The sequence below is a fragment of the Sprattus sprattus genome (assembly GCF_963457725.1).
Source record: "Sprattus sprattus genome assembly, chromosome: 2".
NCBI classification, from domain to species: Eukaryota; Metazoa; Chordata; class Actinopteri; order Clupeiformes; family Clupeidae; genus Sprattus; species Sprattus sprattus.
In genome coordinates this window covers 33,555,395-33,573,904 of record NC_137921.1, presented here as the reverse complement: position 1 = coordinate 33,573,904, position 18,510 = coordinate 33,555,395, and the positions used below count along the sequence as shown (strand labels likewise).

At 39.5% G+C, this 18,510-nt stretch overlaps 3 protein-coding genes across 3 annotated transcripts in view; 1 reads left to right on the top strand and 2 right to left on the bottom strand.

The window, feature by feature from the left end:
- The window catches only part of LOC308382033 (uncharacterized protein), a gene marked incomplete at both ends in the record, with an annotated part of 32,577 nt that extends 32,249 nt beyond the window's left edge, over positions 1-328 (top strand). The window contains one exon of the mRNA XM_080859716.1: positions 224-328. Within this exon, the coding sequence (XP_080715842.1) occupies positions 224-328 (105 nt within the window). The remainder of the gene's footprint in view (positions 1-223) is intronic.
- A 1,068-nt stretch (positions 329-1,396) lies between these two features.
- On the bottom strand, positions 1,397-6,281 carry lpl2a (lipoprotein lipase 2 a). The gene is made up of 10 exons (XM_080860744.1): positions 6,054-6,281; positions 5,169-5,362; positions 4,875-5,054; positions 4,647-4,758; positions 4,273-4,506; positions 3,910-4,152; positions 3,674-3,794; positions 3,154-3,372; positions 2,927-3,022; positions 1,397-2,838 (listed from the first exon to the last, which is right to left on the bottom strand). Exons 1-10 carry the CDS (start codon positions 6,151-6,153, stop codon positions 2,805-2,807), a joined length of 1,533 nt encoding a protein of 510 aa, XP_080716870.1. The 5' UTR covers positions 6,154-6,281; the 3' UTR covers positions 1,397-2,804.
- A 2,662-nt stretch (positions 6,282-8,943) lies between these two features.
- Positions 8,944-16,513, bottom strand: lpla (lipoprotein lipase a). Its single transcript, XM_080832688.1, has 10 exons — positions 16,272-16,513; positions 15,351-15,526; positions 14,900-15,079; positions 14,552-14,663; positions 14,065-14,298; positions 13,455-13,700; positions 12,428-12,548; positions 11,234-11,416; positions 10,940-11,047; positions 8,944-10,839 (listed from the first exon to the last, which is right to left on the bottom strand). Exons 1-10 carry the CDS (start codon positions 16,363-16,365, stop codon positions 10,788-10,790), a joined length of 1,506 nt encoding a protein of 501 aa, XP_080688814.1. The 5' UTR covers positions 16,366-16,513; the 3' UTR covers positions 8,944-10,787.
- Positions 16,514-18,510: the final 1,997 nt, after the last annotated feature.

Here is an 18,510-nt window from a genome sequence, read left to right as displayed (position 1 = left end):
CATTAGATATAACATTATATATATAGTTAACATATATATTTATATTTAGTCTTCCTTCAATTGCACCATAATCAGTCTCTTCACAAACATCCAACTGACTAATTGACTGAACAATCTATTTTTTATTATCTATGCTCTGTCTAACTTTTTGGTTCCTTTTTGTCACCATGAACTCCTAAGGTTTTGTAAGTTTTCACAAAAGTCATTATATTTTTTCCCCCAGGCACAGTGGTGGGCTATTCTTCTAGCCATCCTCACTCTCTCTGCCGTTATGGCTGGCACTGTGCTCTTGTTTGGACGCCCCTTGGAGATGGATCAGACTGAGTAAACACTGATCCCCCATTCCTGCCTCTCCGTTGCCATCACAAGTGAACACGACAGCCTAATGCTGAATAATCCTGCCATTTTTGTTAATCTGCGGCCCTGCAAATGCCTAAAGCAAACTTGATTGTGCTTTTGAAATAATTTATACTGATTCAGTGCTCTGTGAATTTCGTTTCCAAGCCGTGTGCAAAAGGTTTGGTGGCGTTTTGTGGATGGGAAAACATCTCCCAACTTGTTAGTGTCTTTCTGCAGTTGTGAGCTCGCTGGGCTTAATAAAGCTGGACCTGGGTTTAGCTCCATCTGTCCAAACATGCTCAGACGCTATTTGAACTCTTATGAGTACAGGCTTCACACAGGCTTCCAAGCCTCCCAACGCCTGTCTCTGCAGAGCTATTTCAACTTGATGTCTAATTTGAGTCTTGACTATCATCCAGGTTTCCACATTACACTACCCCAAAGAGCCCTTGACACAATTCTTCATGTTTGATTGACAGCCAGCCAGAGAGATGTTTGTGTGCATTTCCACCTGTACCAATGCATCAGGGCTGGTTGATATCAAATGCATGATTACTACTGAGAAAAAAAATGGCGGTTTATCTAAGTGGAAATCATAAGGATAACGGAAGCTCTTGCTGTTTCAGGAGGATCACTTCACATAAGGATACAATGGAAGGTTTTGGTGACACATTAATTGGATTGCTTGTTTGAAAAACCTTACCAAAACCCTTACCCTCACTTCAAACAAGCTCCATCTCTAGTCCTGACTAGATACATCACAACATTATAATACTAACTTCTGACTTCAAATATAATGTTATTTGTATAATTTTCTGTAAACAGATTTTTGGAAAAGAAAAAGGAAGTACAATTATGTCAGGCTGAAATGCATTGCCGTAACAACATTGCTGACCTCTGAAATTACGATATATATTAAAATAACAATTCTCTAAATCAGACTTTCAAATTAAAACATAACTTTAATTTATGTATTTCAATGTGAAATTCTGCATACACATATCAAGCACTAGCAAACAAAACCATGATACAAATATTTAGATTTAGATACAGAAAAGTTAGTTTATTAAAGTATTTCTATTTACAGTATGTATATGTACATCACAATGGTAAATGTCTTCATATTTTTTAAGTTTATGGATATCACAACAATAAAAAAACACATAAATATCTATTAACATTTTGTACCGTGTAAACCAGTTACCAGCATGTTATTGACCCTCTTGAACAAAAAACACATATATTTGCTTTAACATTCACCTAAGGTTTAAAGTGCAATGCATGTTCTGTTTGTACCATTGATTGAGTGGAACTTATTATACTGAAACACCTTAAATACGCAACCATACCATTAACATTTATATACATAGTGATATGTATTACATTACACTTTATATGACATGAGATATCAATATGAGATTACAGTGATCAGACATGTATACCGACATGACACTTTATGTGAACGGTATCATTTCAAAAGGCAGATACTCAGTCTTATTAGTCCAGTACCTATATTACCGGTATATAACTTTTTTGTATCATGTAATTGACCAAATTGTTCTGGAAATGGGTTCAAAATCTTTTCATGGGCAGACAAGTTAATTCAGTTTATTGGTGAATTTATAGTTATTTCTTACTGAGAAATTAGTTGAACTCAATTATATGTTTTGTAGTTGATTTGATTTGCATTCTATATATGGCAACCCAGTTTAATATGGGCTCACAGGCTTAAAAATCATAGCACCTGCAAAAGTGCTTTAGAATAAATACATTTTGATCATTTTATGCCAAATGTCCTGACAAAAGAAATACCTGCCTCCAACAATCACTTTAGGACAACATGTCCTAGTACACAACTACATTACACTAGAAAGTGACAGATCATATTCAAAAATTTGGTAATTTGTACATTTAGTGTATACCTATGATTTAGTTAAACTAACCAAAGATTTGGATAGAAAGTAATTAAAATTAAAGCAATATTTCATGTGTTCGTTGTACCTGGCCATCTGTCATAAAGGCTGTGCTTACAATATGCTTTGACATGTTTTAAATAGTAGCAATTGCTGTACAGTCTGTACACAATGCGTGGGATTAGGATGCAATACAGTGTACACGTGCTTGTGTTTGCAGAATAAATAAATAAATAAATAACGCAATCATAAATTATTCTATGACTATTAAAGGTACAGTCCACGATTCGAATCCCTTACATTTTTGGTCGAATTCACCAAATTGCTCCTCACGTTCGTACATAGTCCTGGCCTTGTAATGGGAATCAAACATAGTGGCTCAGATAGAGGCATAAACATTCCCAGCCAATCAACACGGCGCATCAGGAGCACGGAAGGTGGTGAGTAATTTCATTGGATGTTGAGCCAAAATATCAACAATCTTTTTCCATCTGAATCGCAGACTGCATCATTAATAAAAAAAGTCTGTCAAGCAACACATGATTCTTCCTTTCAGGAACTGTGTGAGTGGGTCTGTAGGTTCTTCCTGAATATGAAATCAAAATATGAGCGTGTACTTGAAAGAAAATAGTAAGTGAAATTGATTTACAATAAGAAAAATGTCAACAACTTACCTTCGTGATGGGCCTCTCCACTCATCTTTGCATTTTACAAAGGTGACTTCCTGGGCCATGTTAACAGCTTTGGGATCTTTTACACAAAGCACAATCCTAGAGTAAAAGTATAAAGAAGTCAGTGAGACGGGAAATGAAATACTTAGGCCAGCTTTGACACACTGTTTCTTGTACCAGCTTTTGAGTTGCTGGAATTGCTCACTGAATCATGTCGAATCAAAGCGTACTTTTTCTGTGTCTCCCCGACTCTGATGCGAATTTTGTGGACGTCTATACTGGGGGTGGCTGAGTCACCGGACCACCATGATGACACTATGCGTAGGAGTGAAGATGCAGTCCAGCTGGTGGACTCCTCCCATCTGAACTTGAGCATCAGCAGATCCCCAATGTCCTTCTCAGCCACCAGAAGAAAAGAATGTGTTCTATTGGCAGCAATTTTCTCCTTACTGCAAAGGAAAGATCTTCACAGTAAATCGCAGTCTGACAAAGAAGTCTGACTAACATCCTGTGATTATCTTTTTTAATGGTTTATTATTGTGGCCTCCATCCTCAGAGAAGAACAGTGATTTACGGTAGAGACATACCAAACATTTTATACACTCTCTGACCGTAATGTTTCATGTGTTTAAGCATTTGGTCCAAAATGTGAATTTTACCTCAGAAAAAGGAAGAAGTATGTTTGCTTTCCCATTATGCCTATGCTTTGTTTGGGTGACCTTTGAACTGTAAGCCAAAAGTGCTACTCACACATTAAGGGGAAGGTTCTCGGCATCTCCTTTAGTACCATGGAGGGAAACAGTGAGGGAAGGGTCCATCTCTGATTGGTTGACCTTACTTGAGAAGTGAATTTTCAGCTGATAATGATACACTGGAAAAGAAACGTAACTTAGCATGAAAAACAGCAAACCATTCTTTATCTTGCCACAGTACCAGAAGTTTAAGTTAAGCAATGAGCAAGGTGAAGTATGTTAGAAATACTGTACCTCTAAAAGGCATGGAGGCGCGAGTCTTTGTGAACATTTTGACGCTGCGGGCTTTGCGGACCTTGGTGACATCATAGCCAATGGTGTTGCAGCGTTTTTTCTGACACCCGAGGCACATCCCACGGTCAAACATCTCACTGCTTCCACAGCTGTATGCCTTGCTGGCCTCCTGCTCGTTCAGAAGTGAGTCAATGAACAGGTGGATGGACCTCTCGTGCTCACATTTTACGGCATCATTCATGGCTTGGAAGAGAAAGGGGGAAAATTCAATTACCAAAAGTAATTCCACTGTATAAATGTGCACTGTCAAAATATTCAAAGTTTTTTTTATAATAACTCTTAATTCTCATGTCTGATTCTCACCAAGTATGCCGAAGTTTGCTATGTTCTCAAGGGCACCTCTCAGGTTGCAGCCAGGCTGAAAGGCTCCCCCATTAGGGTAAATGTCAACATGGCCAACTGGCTGCTGGATGCCAATGCTCAGGCCTAGCGTGCCTTGAGTGAAAGTGTGGAGCACGTCAACAAAATGGGCATCATCGCGTGAGAGACGTCGGTGGGCATGGACACCTTCGAAGACTGGTCCTGCGGGGTCAAGTCCTGCAGAAAAGTGTTTTTCAGTTTTAATATTTTGGTTATTTTCTATGTTGGTGTTCAAAACGGATTAAACAATACAAACAAAACAAAACAAAGAATATGGTGTTCTGTGACAGATGTTTAGATATGAAAGTCATACTAACCAGTGATTCGTCCAACCTTGTTGGATGTGTGACTGCCAGCGAATCCTGCAACATGAGCACCAAGACTGTAGCCAATGAGGTGAAGGTTCTCTAGTGGAATGTTTGTTGTCTCCTACAAGATTTTCACCCAAAAAACACTGTTATTCTCAAAAGTCAATGTCAAGTATCCTTGCATACTGACACTGATTCATACTGATACTAATACTGATTCAGCGAAATCACACACACCTCCATCCAGTCAATGAAATGAGCGATGTCTTGTCCAACACTCTTGGTGTTCTGAGCCGCAATGACATAGTGATTTTGGGCAGTGCTGAGCCAGTCCACAACTATGACATTTGCACTTTGCTCTCTATCAAAAAGCGCTGCCACCAATTTAGCCACCCAGCTCTCAAACATTCCGATCACCTGAGGATACAGAGAGGCCACAGGTGGTGTCAGTATCAATAAACTGGACAGTTAATAAATAAACAGACATGGTGCAAACTATAGAAATACATCAGACATGCAATGGCTACTCACCGTCCATCCATGAATCACCAAAAAGGTTTTGGAGGTTGAATTGAAAGTGCAACCAGACAGCGACTCTGGTTTGCCAGGGACAATGTAGCAGACATCATCATCTGGCCGGTTTGGTTTGCGCAGGGAAAATTTGACTTGAGGACCAGCACCATCTTCCGAAGTAAACAAATCCTTTAAAGGGTCCAAAAAGTTATCTGCAAACGGACAAAAAAGTGTTCTGGTTAGAGCCATTACACATATTGTATCTACCAGTCAGTAGTCTACATTTGAACAACATTCTTCCAGTAATTGTTTCTATTGCCCACTCTGAAACAGGGATAGGTTTGAAGGGCAGTTACGGCGCCATTTACAATGGCTTTCCCATGACCGTTTGACCCTGTGCTGGACTGTATTGCCACAATATTGTTTGCATTATCCTCCTACTTCTGTTCACAGGAGTCTTAGATTACAAAACGTGACATTGGCAACCTTCTGATCTGAAGTAAACGGAGTGGCAAATGAGCTAACCAACTGATTTTATTTAGCATATGTCGTAAAACCTTCCCTAAGAGAAGGTGAATGATTGCACACTGTAGCAACTGAGCGTGCCATATTAATGAGATACGTTATCATTCACACACGCGACAGTAGTGTTAGACACTTGTGATAACATTTCATTTAACAGTTTACAAAAAGGACAATGTTAATTTGACAGGGAAATGTACTTCAAACTGCAATTACGCTAAAACATGTTATAGAGGTATACACCAACATGTAAGATATACGACAGAAATAGACAGGGTTACGCAATTACAACTGTTCCTAAGTCTTTGTAAATACAGTAAAACAATGTTATTACTATGATGAAACATTTAAATGACAGGACATTTTACAAGTGAAACTTACCAAAGTTTGACTGAGACAGTACGTCCTCCAAAGAAGAAACGACAAAAACAGTGCAACTGAGAACGAGCCAGAAAAGACATTGGTGGAACCGCAATTTCATGTCTTTGAAACAGATTTCTAAAAAGTTCACCTTCGAGTTTATCTAACGACTTTTCTTGAATAGGCCTATATAGTAAAGCAACGGAATACACTGTATATGGGTGATAGGGCAGTCCTCTGGCCAGCAAACTCGCTTGAACAGTATTGATATCTGAGACTCAGTGCAGAAATTCGGTTCCTAAATAGTACCTCTCACCGCCAATCTAATATCCCATTGGCCGTTGCCTGCGGGCGGAGTAACTGTTACGGCGGGCGTCCGGGATGCGTTCTGTGACGGTGGACGTCTGAGAAAAACTCTTTAAGTTCCTCAAGAAAGCATTATGTTTCTGTGCATGGTTGAACACTAACTTTGACTGTTACCCATTTAATTTCTCTGTTTTTCGCAGTTGATATAGGTTTTCATGAAGACGAAGAATGTGGCTCTCTCTCAGTTGAAATCAATTGGACTAAGGTAGGCCACCATGTAGGTGAAGGTATCGTATATTTATTGCATTATGGTAGGCTATAAAATATGACCAATTTGCAATAAATTATGAATGATAGAAAGGGGAAACTTGTTCGGCAACTTTACCTGCATCAAAGACAAAAGCTATTGTCCCCCTTACCCCCACTTAGCCCCCCTCACCCCCTGACACCCACACGGCCACACCATCCCACTCACATTTGTCTGCTGCCTGTCACATCCTGTCACATGAGGTTTATTAGTATTCAGGTTCATGGTTTCTTAATGCTAATTACTGCATTATTTGATGGTGGTTAAGGGAAATGTAATGTGAAAAGTATCCTCCCCCTTAGTCACGGTAAAACAGATAATAAATTAGGCACATTTTGCCAGAGCCAGAGCACCCTCATAATGACCTTGTTTCACCTTGGGACATTTTGTTAGAAATGTCATCCTCTTTTTGCCCATGTGCATCCTGTCGTTCAACAAATTAGGGTGACTTGGCAGTTGTGTTTCCATCTTGTGGGATATACCTTGTGTTCTCTTAAGTCCAGTGAGTACGGAATCACATGCCTCTGTCCCATCAGCAGGTTAACAGAATGTCAGAGCCAGAGCACCCTCAACTGACTGATGTAAATTCTTGGAACCACTATTTCATCTTGGGACCTTTTGTTAGAAATGTCATCCTCTTTTTACCCATGTGCATCCTGTCGTTCAACAAATTAGGGTGACTTGGCAGTTGTGTTTCCATCTTGTGGGATGTACCTTGTGTTCTCTTAAGTCCAGTGAGTGCGGAATCACATGCCTCTGTCCCATCAGCAGGTTAACAGAATGTCCAAAACAGTGTAAAGACTGTCTAACCCAAGCACAAGAACACATCATAAAGAGAGAAGGGCCAGTGTAGTTCATTTCAGAATCCATATTACGCAACTCCCATCTCCCGTGTTTGTGACCTTATCTTCTTTCTCAATTAGAAAACAAAAACCGGCAACATGAAAATGTGGTTGTTTATGAGTGAGCATGTGTGTCTCTGTGTATTTATCACAAAGAGAGATAGACAGAGAGAGAGAAAGAGAAGGACAACCCATGCCTAATCAAGAGGTAAGATGTTCTTTGCAGATGTCCAGTTTGTTTTCTTGCTCCTTAGCTGTAAAACAGGAGAGCTGGCAGACAGAATCCCCCTCTTTGTTTTGGAGCTGATGCTGACATTCCCAGGGCGACTTACAGTTCTAGGGATTCTTGAGTCAGGAAACTGTAAGCTGTCCGAATCCAAGTCCTGGAGCGCTGCTGACTGCTGCACTGGTCTTCCAAGAATCAAATTTGGGGATTTTCTAGCAACAGTTTAGTTATGTAATTTCTTTGAATCATTTCCTGTTAACCTACTATGACCATAGACAAGGGGATTAAGAGGTGCATTGTGATTTGAAAGTTATACAATCCCTTACTCGATACGTTTTCTAAACTGAAAGTACAGTTAATTCAACACAGTGAGACATTGTTACATGGGGCTGTTCAGACACTGAAGCCTGTTATCTGAAGGTTAGCATGTAGCTCTTTAACAACCTGAGGTGCAAATCCAGCATTCTTGATGTAAAATGTAATTGATTTGTCCAGTTAAAGGTTTGCACTCTACCACATTAAGAAGCGGTTGCTTAACTTTACAGTTCCAAACGTTTTTGGCACTCAAACAATTTGACCAAGATTCAGTGTCGGATCATTTGTGCGCATCAATGGTAGTATAGACCTTGACCATGGGATGCATTTTAACAGTCAAATATAAGATGTTAAATATCAATGTAACAGTTGGGGAGTCTTGGCACAAGGTTATTCCAGGTAATTTTGAATTTTAGGCAAAAAAAACACTTTTGTGAGAAGCTTTTCTCGTAAAGGCTACAGTATTATTGACGAAATGAGAACTTTTGAATGTGAAAGCAAAGCCTGACACCCGGAGAGGCTATCTCAGTTCCATGGCCATAACTGTGGTAATGATAAGGCTAGGGCCATGCATAGATATTTTAGGGACCATAAGTTATGCATACAAGTAGCTAGTAACACAGTTGGAGACAAGTATCCGTGTTTTTTGATAGCAAAATGTGTGTGTGTGTGTGTGTGTGTGTGTGTGTGTGTGTGTGTGTGTGTGTGTGTGTGTAAGATAGAGAGTTTTAAAGGGCAATCTGTTAAAATGGTCACGTTTGGTTCTTCTCCAGTTTTCCAACTTTTCCTGGTTATTAATGTTGGAGATACATGTTTAGAGATATGATTTGAGATACATGTACATGATGTGTGCTGTTGAGGGCAACACTATACACATTTATCACAGAGACTTAAAAAGGGACACTACAATTAGACTACAATATGTCCAGTTTATTACACAAAGATTACCATACAGAGTGCCACTTCGAAGTTCCTAAGGGTGAATAGGCACAGCTCACAGCATTCAGCTCACTGAAGTCAATTAAATCAAAATACATAATGAAAGAAAGCATAATGCTATTCAGGAAGAATTGATAAAAACACAACTTAACCCTGGCATAATATATTAGACTTAATATACAAATATATACATTTAATAAATAAAATATGAAACGTTGTTAGTGGATGTATGGCTATTATGTTGTGCTGTCATTAAACAAAAACGAAACCATGGACACCACAATGTTTTAACGTGTTCTTGGGAACTGTGTAATATTAAAAGGTAGTGATTGTTCATACAAACAAAATCCTCCCAAATGAAAGAAAACAAACAGCAACTGAGTACTTATGAAACTAAGGTATAATTTCAAGTGGAATCATCTGACAGGGATCTGATCCCTGAAAGTGACTAGCAATTAACAGAATAGCCACACAAAAAGAAAAAAATTAAAAAACAAGTATGTACAGAAATCCAATACTTCATTTGATATTTAATGACTGTCAATGTCTTTGGTCCCTCTGCTTTGGCGTCAGTGAGTAAGGCACAGCATGACTGATCACATATGAACTAACTGTATACATGGCAAGATGCTTCTATAAAAGGGTGTAACGATTCAGCAGTGTAATGCAACAAAGCAAATAAAACATTGTCCATTATTTGCTTTTATGACCATTAATAGGTTTCTACAAGTAGCATATTTATATCTAATGCAATGGCAAGAGCGTTGATAAATATACACTTTGTGGCTAAGTCGGCAATCATTTTTCTTCTTAAATGCTCAGTTGATTTGACAGCTGACAGAGAAATATCAGGTAGTGAGAATGTGCCATCTTTATAAGTGATACCTTTCTGTTTACAAGAAATCCGTAAACATGATGTGCATGATACAGCTGAAGTGAATAACGTAGTGACCTCAGACAAGGACTGATTCAGAAATAGAGGGTCTGTTCCTAGCATTGCATTTGCTCTGGGCTCAGTGCTTCCATAAGTGCATGTGAACAGGAGACCACATTTTACTGAATCCTGTCCCTCTTATTATGTCCACCAGAATTGTCTGCAGGTATGTTCAATACAACTGCTTGCATTTACAAACGTCTGTTTTTAGGGCTCATCACAGTAACAGTCTTTTTTCCAATCCCTGGCAGGCAACAATCATTTATTTTCTACCAAAAATACATTTAAGCAGGTAGTTTCTGCACTAGACTAGGCCAAACTTCATTTAACCATCCAGTAACTTAATATTCAGCTTTACCATACACAGTACAGTAATTCTAAGGTATAATCTGCAACACTACTATAAATGTTGCTTCAAAAGAAATGTAGTATTATCTCTGTGTCTAATTGCTATTTACAATGGTGAATGTGTATAATTTAGAGGGAATGCTATAATCGATGTTTCTTCATTTCAATTGATATCACACAAAAAACCTACAGGCACCAGTGAATAAAAATGACTCATCCTTTCTTCCTTTACATCCTCCACAATGTCAAGCATACGTTTAGCATAAATCACATAAAAATCGCATTCTTGATAAACTAGCAAAAATATTTGTATTTTAGAAACCTGTGTAAACAGTTCTTCAAGTAGTTAAGGCAAAATGAAAGAGTAAAGTCTGACAGTATAAATGCTGCTGTGGAATCTCATTATAATGAGTAAATAGATGTAACATGATTGATATAGACTTCAGTTCAATGTCACAGATGATGAGAGGGGGAACATGTAACAGAGGCAAAGGTCCATACTTCACTCGCTCCAAAGATGTGTGTCTTCAAGTCCATCTTATGCAGTGTTCTGCTTGAAGTTGCTTCCATGCATTTTCAGCTTGTGAAGCCTGTGATTGAAAGGAGATAATATGAACAGAGTTATTCTTCTATCCTGATGGTTGGTTGTCATTTAGTCTCAGAGGAACCCCATGAAGGATAGTTTTTTACCTTTCTTGTTTGCGACTTGTTTGGTGGTCTTTTGACTTGACGAATACAGCAGGCTCCCCTCCCCTGGAGAGATACGCAAACTCCCCGTCTTTAGAGGTAAAGATAACCCTGTGGAAACATACACGCCTGTCACTATTTCCTTCTATGGCACAACCCAGTCGCATTCCTTCTCTCTAAGTATTCTTAGTGGGTACCCATACAAAACATCTTTATTATGAAAAACAATGCATTAGACTGTTGAAACTAGACATATCACATGATGACAATATACAATTTAATGTTTCCAAGAGGTACCTGGCCTGTGTCTCTCCAGCTTTGACTCTCAGCCTGCGGATGTGGAATTTGCTGCTGCTCCACCAGTCCGAAAAGCTGATGTAAGAGTCCTTATCCCACATCATCTTCACCATCAGCAGCTCCCCGATGTCCGTGTCAGTAGTCAGTAGGTAAGATACGGTGGTGTTCGTTTTCAGTTCAGGCCTATAGGGGTAAAGTCAGAAGAAGTATCACACTTAATCATTTACATTACATTTACATTTAGCAGACGCTTTTGTTCAAAGCGACATACAAGGGAGAGAACAGTCAAGCTACGAGCAATAGAGACCTAATGTAACAATAAATACTACTTTACGTAAGAAACAGAAAGACAAAATAGAAAAGAAAAAGAAGTGCAGGAATGTAGCTGCTGTTAATGCAAGTAAAGCACTGGTTGAAGTGATCTTTTCTTTCATGTTACAGACTGACTATCAAGGTAAGTCACATTTACATTTATTCCATGATACAATGTTCCAGTGCCAGATTACCTGCATTACTATGTGGGAAATGTTTAATACTTAGATAAACTGTTAATGTGTCATGTGAACTCTCAGAGGCCTGAAACTATGAAAAGGAAGTGGGCTAACTTGCTCAGAGACTAGCTTGCTGAGAGCATTGCCTTGCAACAAGTGCAGGTGACAGGGAAAATTGGCCTCCCCATTAACTAGAATGAGTGGGGCTTAACTCCATATATCAAAGAGCTGCACAGGGTTAAGGCTGCACCTTTTAACCACCAAAGGTACACAGTGTACTCAATATTGTAATTTAGGCAAACATAGCGCCTGCAGGTGTGGCTTGAGGGTAGTAAACAAGATCACAATATTGATTGAGATGAGACCTGTGTATGACTGTTTACATGTACGCCACTATGACAATGTGCCTGTATGCAAATTATATGTGATGAACATGGTTTAGGATCTGAGCACTTGTGAAGTTGCTCTCACCTCCCCCGGTGCCATAAATAAAAGTGCAGGTTCCTTGACACTGAGTTGCCTGTTTGGATTATTTTTAAGTATTTTTCTCAGCAACTGTACAACTGACCAATGAATGGCTATTTGATTTGATATTGTAGAACACAAGTTGTTTGTCAAATAGGACAGTCCCATTATTTTGATTGGTAGTACCAAATCAATGCAGTGATTGAGTTGCTTTTGAGGCAGGAGAAATCATACTTACAAGACATGAGCGAGGTCCTCTTTTTCGTTAAGGGTACCAAACAGGGACACTCTGATTGGTTGTTCAGTGAAGCTCAGTGCATCCTTGCTGAAGAAGTGCATCTTCACTTGGTAATGGAAAACTGTTGGGAGAGGGCTATTCTTAGACATGGAAACATTCCTTTTGACAACATCTGAAATCCTGAGAAAGCCTGTATAGAAACACCTGCAGCTTCACCAGGACGTCCTTTTGGGCTATTTTAAGACCCCGCCTCATATGGCGCCTAACCACATAAGTTGCATTGTCTCTGTACTTTAAGTATACTAGACACTTCCATGAAACACATCTCCTCTGACACCCAGAAGGTAATCCCATAAGTGACATTAGAAATCTGTCATCCCTCCAGCTTCATATAGCCGTGTCCTGTTTCACAGCACCTGGCACTGAAATACACATCCTGTCTCTGGCATGTAACCATGTGGCCTTAAGGCTGTGTAAGCTGTACTTCTTTTCACTTGTCTCTAGGCAACTTTTTTAACAAATCAAAATGCATTTACAGTTTGGCATACTGGCAAAAAGCATTCGCCAAATAGACTCATAAATGGAAATCTGTGAAGAATATCGGTCAGTACTGCCAAAAAGTATGGAAACAATTTGTAAGATGTGTTGCGAGGTAACTTTGGGTCAATTTTGTGTTTCACATTAGTTGTTCCATATGTGTGTGTGCATATACCTGTCCAATAACATGAAACCATAGCAACCATGCTTACTAAGACTGCAAAAATTGTCTGGATCAAATCTTTGAGAAAGTCTAAGATATCTGAGTTTTTTTCAGTTGTTTTAATCTATATATTTGATGTGTCTCCACACATCCTTTACTGTAATGCATTATTGCCAACTCTTAATTTGTAATGTTTTTACATAACTCTATACTGAGATTCATTCGTGCCTCTATGATGTCTAGTTCTGGAAATCAACTGACCGGCTACAACTCAGATTCACTGATTCACAAGATTAACTGAGAAGTTGTCCCATTCAGCCGGCTCACCTTTGTATGGCGCCATTTCTCTAGTCTTCAGGTACATCTTGCTGCTGCGGCGGGTGCGCACGCGGTTGATCTCGTAGCCCAGCTTGTTGCAGCGGTTCTTGCGGCAGCTGAGGCACACGCCCTTCTCGAAGGCCTCCTTGTTGCTGCAGCTGTAGGCCATGCTCTGGTGCTCCTGTGAGTTCAACAGCGAGTCGATGAAGAGGTGAATGGAGCGCTCGTGTGAGCACTTCACAATCTGGTCCATATCTGGAAGGAAATGAGCAGGGAAACAAACTCATTAAACAACACATTACAGCCCTTTTTGAATTTTTGAAAGGTCTCATCATCAGGAGTGATGTAAAATCCGGCTATGAGCAGAAGGTCATGAAAGACTAAGAATGGCCTAAAAACCTTTTTATTCAGAAAGGCGTTACCTACTTTTTAAAAACGTATTAAACGCTATGCTTTTAAAATATGTTTAAATTATGCTTTTGTTATGGGCTGTTTTAACTATGTTTTTTCTAGCAATGTTTTACTGTAGCACTCTGAGATTCAGTTTGAATGTAGAGTGCAATACAAATTAATTGAATCATTTTTATTCTTTATGAAAGGGTTAAAAAGTTTAACCTACTTGAGAAGCCTGTGGACACGATCATCATCACGGTTTTCTGCATGTTGCAGCCAGGCTGAAAAGTGCCGCCATTAGGATAGATGTCCACATGGCCCACGGGTCTCTGGATGCCGATGCTGCGGTCAGGGGATCCTCGAGTGTTGGTGTGCAGGACATCCACAAAGGCTGCATCGTCTGGGGAGAGGGTGCTCTGGGCATCTGCATACTCAAAGGTGGGTCCTGCTGGGTCCATACCTGGAAGAGATTACAGAGTGAGCTGTGGTGTTGCGCTGACCCATGCTAATGCAGTCAAGCTGTCTGTGATGACCAGATGTGTTTCTGTCCCTAGAGCTCTGATGTGGTCTGGTCCAAATGAAGATGTACACAACTGTGTTTATTAGACACATTCAGTTTGATTGATTAAAATACAATGTCACTGTCTTCTTTCATGGGGCATTGTTTATGACATCTATGCTTCAAATGGTGAAAATGTTGCATCACTCCTCACCTGTGATTCTATTGACTTTGCTTTTGGTTAGCAGTCCGGCAATGCCCGCCACATGCGCCCCCAGACTGTAGCCCAGGAGATGAATCTTGTCCCAGGGGTAATCGAGCAAACCCTGAGGAAGGGGAGGAATAGAAAACATGTGGCCAAACTTTCTTAACAAACAAGCAACACAGTAACATTCCAGAGATACACAACACAATAGACAGCAAGCCAAAAAAAAACTGTGAGAACATCATACCACTAACAGCTAATTTCATAATTCTAGCAGAATAGAACTACAAACTGACAGAATATCAATGTTGAGAACTTTAATACTTTGATCCCAATTAAAACACTAATTAGTCTTACCTGTATCCAGTTGACAAACTTGGCCACATCTCGCCCGGCCAGTTTGGTGTATGCTGCAGAGGTGGGGTAGTGCTGCTGGGCTCTGGCTAGCCAGTCCACCACTATGACATTTGCCGTGGGTTCACGATCATACAGAGCAGTCACCAGCTTGGGGACCCAGCTCTCGTACATGCCAGTGACCTTAACACAGACAGCATTGTCAATATTGAGCCTCACACCAACTCTTTCAACATGCTGGGTGCAGTAGGGTACATGAATTTCACAGGAAATATACTGAGAAATACAAGCTTCTTTATATTGTAGTTATCTATGAAACCTGTTTTATTCAAAGTCGTTTAACTATATGCCCAGTTGACTCTATATGCCTTCTGTAGGGATTCCAATTACTTATAAAGATATGTTAAGGACATGAAAAGGTTTTGGCAGTTTATTGGGATGGGTCTTTATTTACCGTCCATCCATGAATGACGATGAAGGTCTTTGCCTCTGAGTCGAATTCACACTCGATAATGCTGTCAGGCTGGCCAGGCTCTATATAGCACAGGTCATCGTCAGGCACCTCAGCTGTCCGCAGGGCAAACTTGGATTCAATGTCTGAATAGTCATACAGCCAGTCTGTGTTGTTACCTGTGTAAACATAAATGTGTCACTTATTTAACCAGACAGTAAATAATGGGAGTCAGACTCAAAACATTTTTTATTTTCTGTTCACTTGTACTTTTAGGACATTTTATTTTCTAAGAAGCCAATAAACATTTACAATGTGCCCCCAGTTGCCACAAAACACCCTAACACATCACACATTTCTTTATGGTAAAACAGATACAAAATTACTTATTATTTTCACGTAAAATCGTGAAAAAAATTATTGCAAAAAAAAATTGCAGCTGAATTTTAATTTACTACTATTCCTTTCCTCCATCTGTTTCATTTGTTTATCTGTTCAGACTTATAATTTGCTCAAAACTGATTTTAATGGTCTGACTTGGTGAATAAACCACGGATAACACATGCGCACGTTCTTTAGGCTATGAACTTAAACAGTTTTTGTATTGAGAAAAGAGGCAACTTTACTACGCAAATGAAACTGTATATCTTACTGCTCTCCTGCGCCCAGTGAGGGCAGCCAAATACAGCCGCGAAGGAGTCCAAAAATATGACTCGCTCCTGAAGAGGTCTCGGTGAGTTAACTCCCGGTCATTCGGACTCTTTTAAGTTCACCCCTTCAGGTTGGAATGTTTACCTATTCCAAGGTTTCATGGCCTTGGCGGCTAGCTCGTGTCATAATAATGTAATTTATAAGGCAATTCTCGACAATAGTCTGTTAGTATCTTCTGCACAAGAAAGAGCGTTAATTTCTTAGTTTACTCACCAAAATAATTCAGTTCAGTGGTTGTTGAGAAAACCGTGCAAATGTTTTCTAAGTATATCCAAACAACCAAGAGAAATAATTTGTCTTTTCCCATATTATTGATGATCCAGTCAACGCAGTCCCACTGACTGTGTGCTTGAGTCAAGTTTGTAGTACAGCAAAGTTATTCCAGGTTATTCGTGCACCGTTGTAGTAGACTACTCCAATTAGAGGTATGACTACAAGTATTGTCAGTGCCTGAGGTTACTTGAGAAGTTTGAGACAGAGTGCTCCAAGCGTGTCTTTATGCCTAACACAGAACCTCATGCAAATGACTCATATTCCATTGGTCGAAACAGACAGGACAGGGCGGAGTAAATCAATCTGAACTGCTACTCTAATAACGGTTCCAACAGAGAGAATACACGAGCGCTGCAGTGTATGGTATCTGGGTAGCCTGCGCTATCAACTCATGCTGAGTGGGGTTGTTCCCATGTGGCTTCAGATACTTTGTACACAATATGTATAAAACGATATAATAGGCCTTTTAAAAATGCAGTGATTACAATGATTTGAAGTAAATGTACGTATATATTCTGGGAAATCTTTCCCTATGTTCTGTATTAAGATCCAACATGTCACGTACATTTAATTAAATTAAACACACACAAACACATATTTCCCCATGCAAATGAAGTGCTAACACATACTATTTAAAGTAGTCTCATCTGATTGGGATGTTTCATGTAATATTCAGCAAGCCCAAAACTCCATAAAATCTCTCAATTATCAAGTCAACTTTGTACCACTGCAATATGGATGGCGCCGAGGAAGTGCTTTGTGAACATGCCAGGTGGCAAATGAGGCATTTCATTTGAACTGAACTTGAGGCTTTTCTCCCCCTCAGAAAATTGGTGCACCGTTGTAGTAGACCACTCCAATTAATTTCTTTGTAATCATATATTACATAGGCCTACAGTATAAAATACATGCTGTTTATAACATACAGATCCTGATGCACTGTGGGAAATAATGTTATGGATACAGGTACTGATACTCCAAGTCCCTGCTCTTTACTTTTGTTAACAACAACATAACTTAACTTAACAACATAACTTAACCATGATCAAACTAAACTTCACATTTCAAGAATACCATTGATCAGAAGGTGATCATTATACTGTCGCAAAGATAAACTCAAGGGTGTGTGCCAGATGTTTGAACTCACTCCATGTTTCTAAATCATCAGTTGTGAACTCCTCAGGCTCTCTGGACGTACAGCTTTTGGCAAAGCAACCAAATGGGAAGATGGCTTGAACAAATTAAAGGTGACTCACTCATAGGCCACTCATATTGTTTGGGAATTGTGATAGCAGTGGTCATAATGCTACATGTTTTCCAAAGGAAAACATTTCAACACATCACAATTGATGTCATTTCAGGAGCACTTTCTGTAAGTGCCTGGTCAAGCAGTTAGAAAATAGCAAGATACAAAAAGAGTTTCTGTTGAATCTTTTTACAGAAGACCTCTTCTAAAAAAATAGTGTCACGATTAAATACCAAACCTAGACTTCAAATGAAAGGATACACCCTGTCATGGTTTGTGCAATCTTGCTCTGACGAGTTTAAGTGATCCCTATCTATTAAATTCGTTTTGTTTGATACCATTTCCCTTGGGCTTGTTACAAATGTAGAAAGAAAACTTCAGCCACTACAACAGTTTATTCGCTTAGTATTAAAAATACCAACTAGAGGACTGCTAAACTTTCAAAGTGAACCCAAACAAGTCCTCTGATACCTCTGAAAGAGACTGGACTCTGTTTACTAGGAACCTTTCCACAGGTAAACTTTCGAGATGCAGTGGGCTTTGAAAAGTTGGGCTAAAACTGGGCTTTGTCCATCTCTCTGTGAGTTCTCTCAACACTGACCCAAATATTTGCACAAGTGATAAATACATCTGTTTCCCATCTTGTGAAAAAGTTATGTAATCCATAAAAGAGAAATTCGTTTCATGTATGTATATATTATTCCTTAATCTTTGGAAGCCTCAATTTAGCAAAAGATTGTACTGTGTTGCCCCTTTAATTATTACATCAGTTTCTGTGTTTTGTAACCTAATTATTGCAGCGCTCTTCTCTTGAGACTTGAAGCAAATGGTGTTTGCAGCTGTGCATTTTGAAACCCTGTCTGCCTCCTGCCCTATATTGTAATATATCAAGGACCCCTGCTAGCGCGAGTTCTGCAAGACACGGACACATGG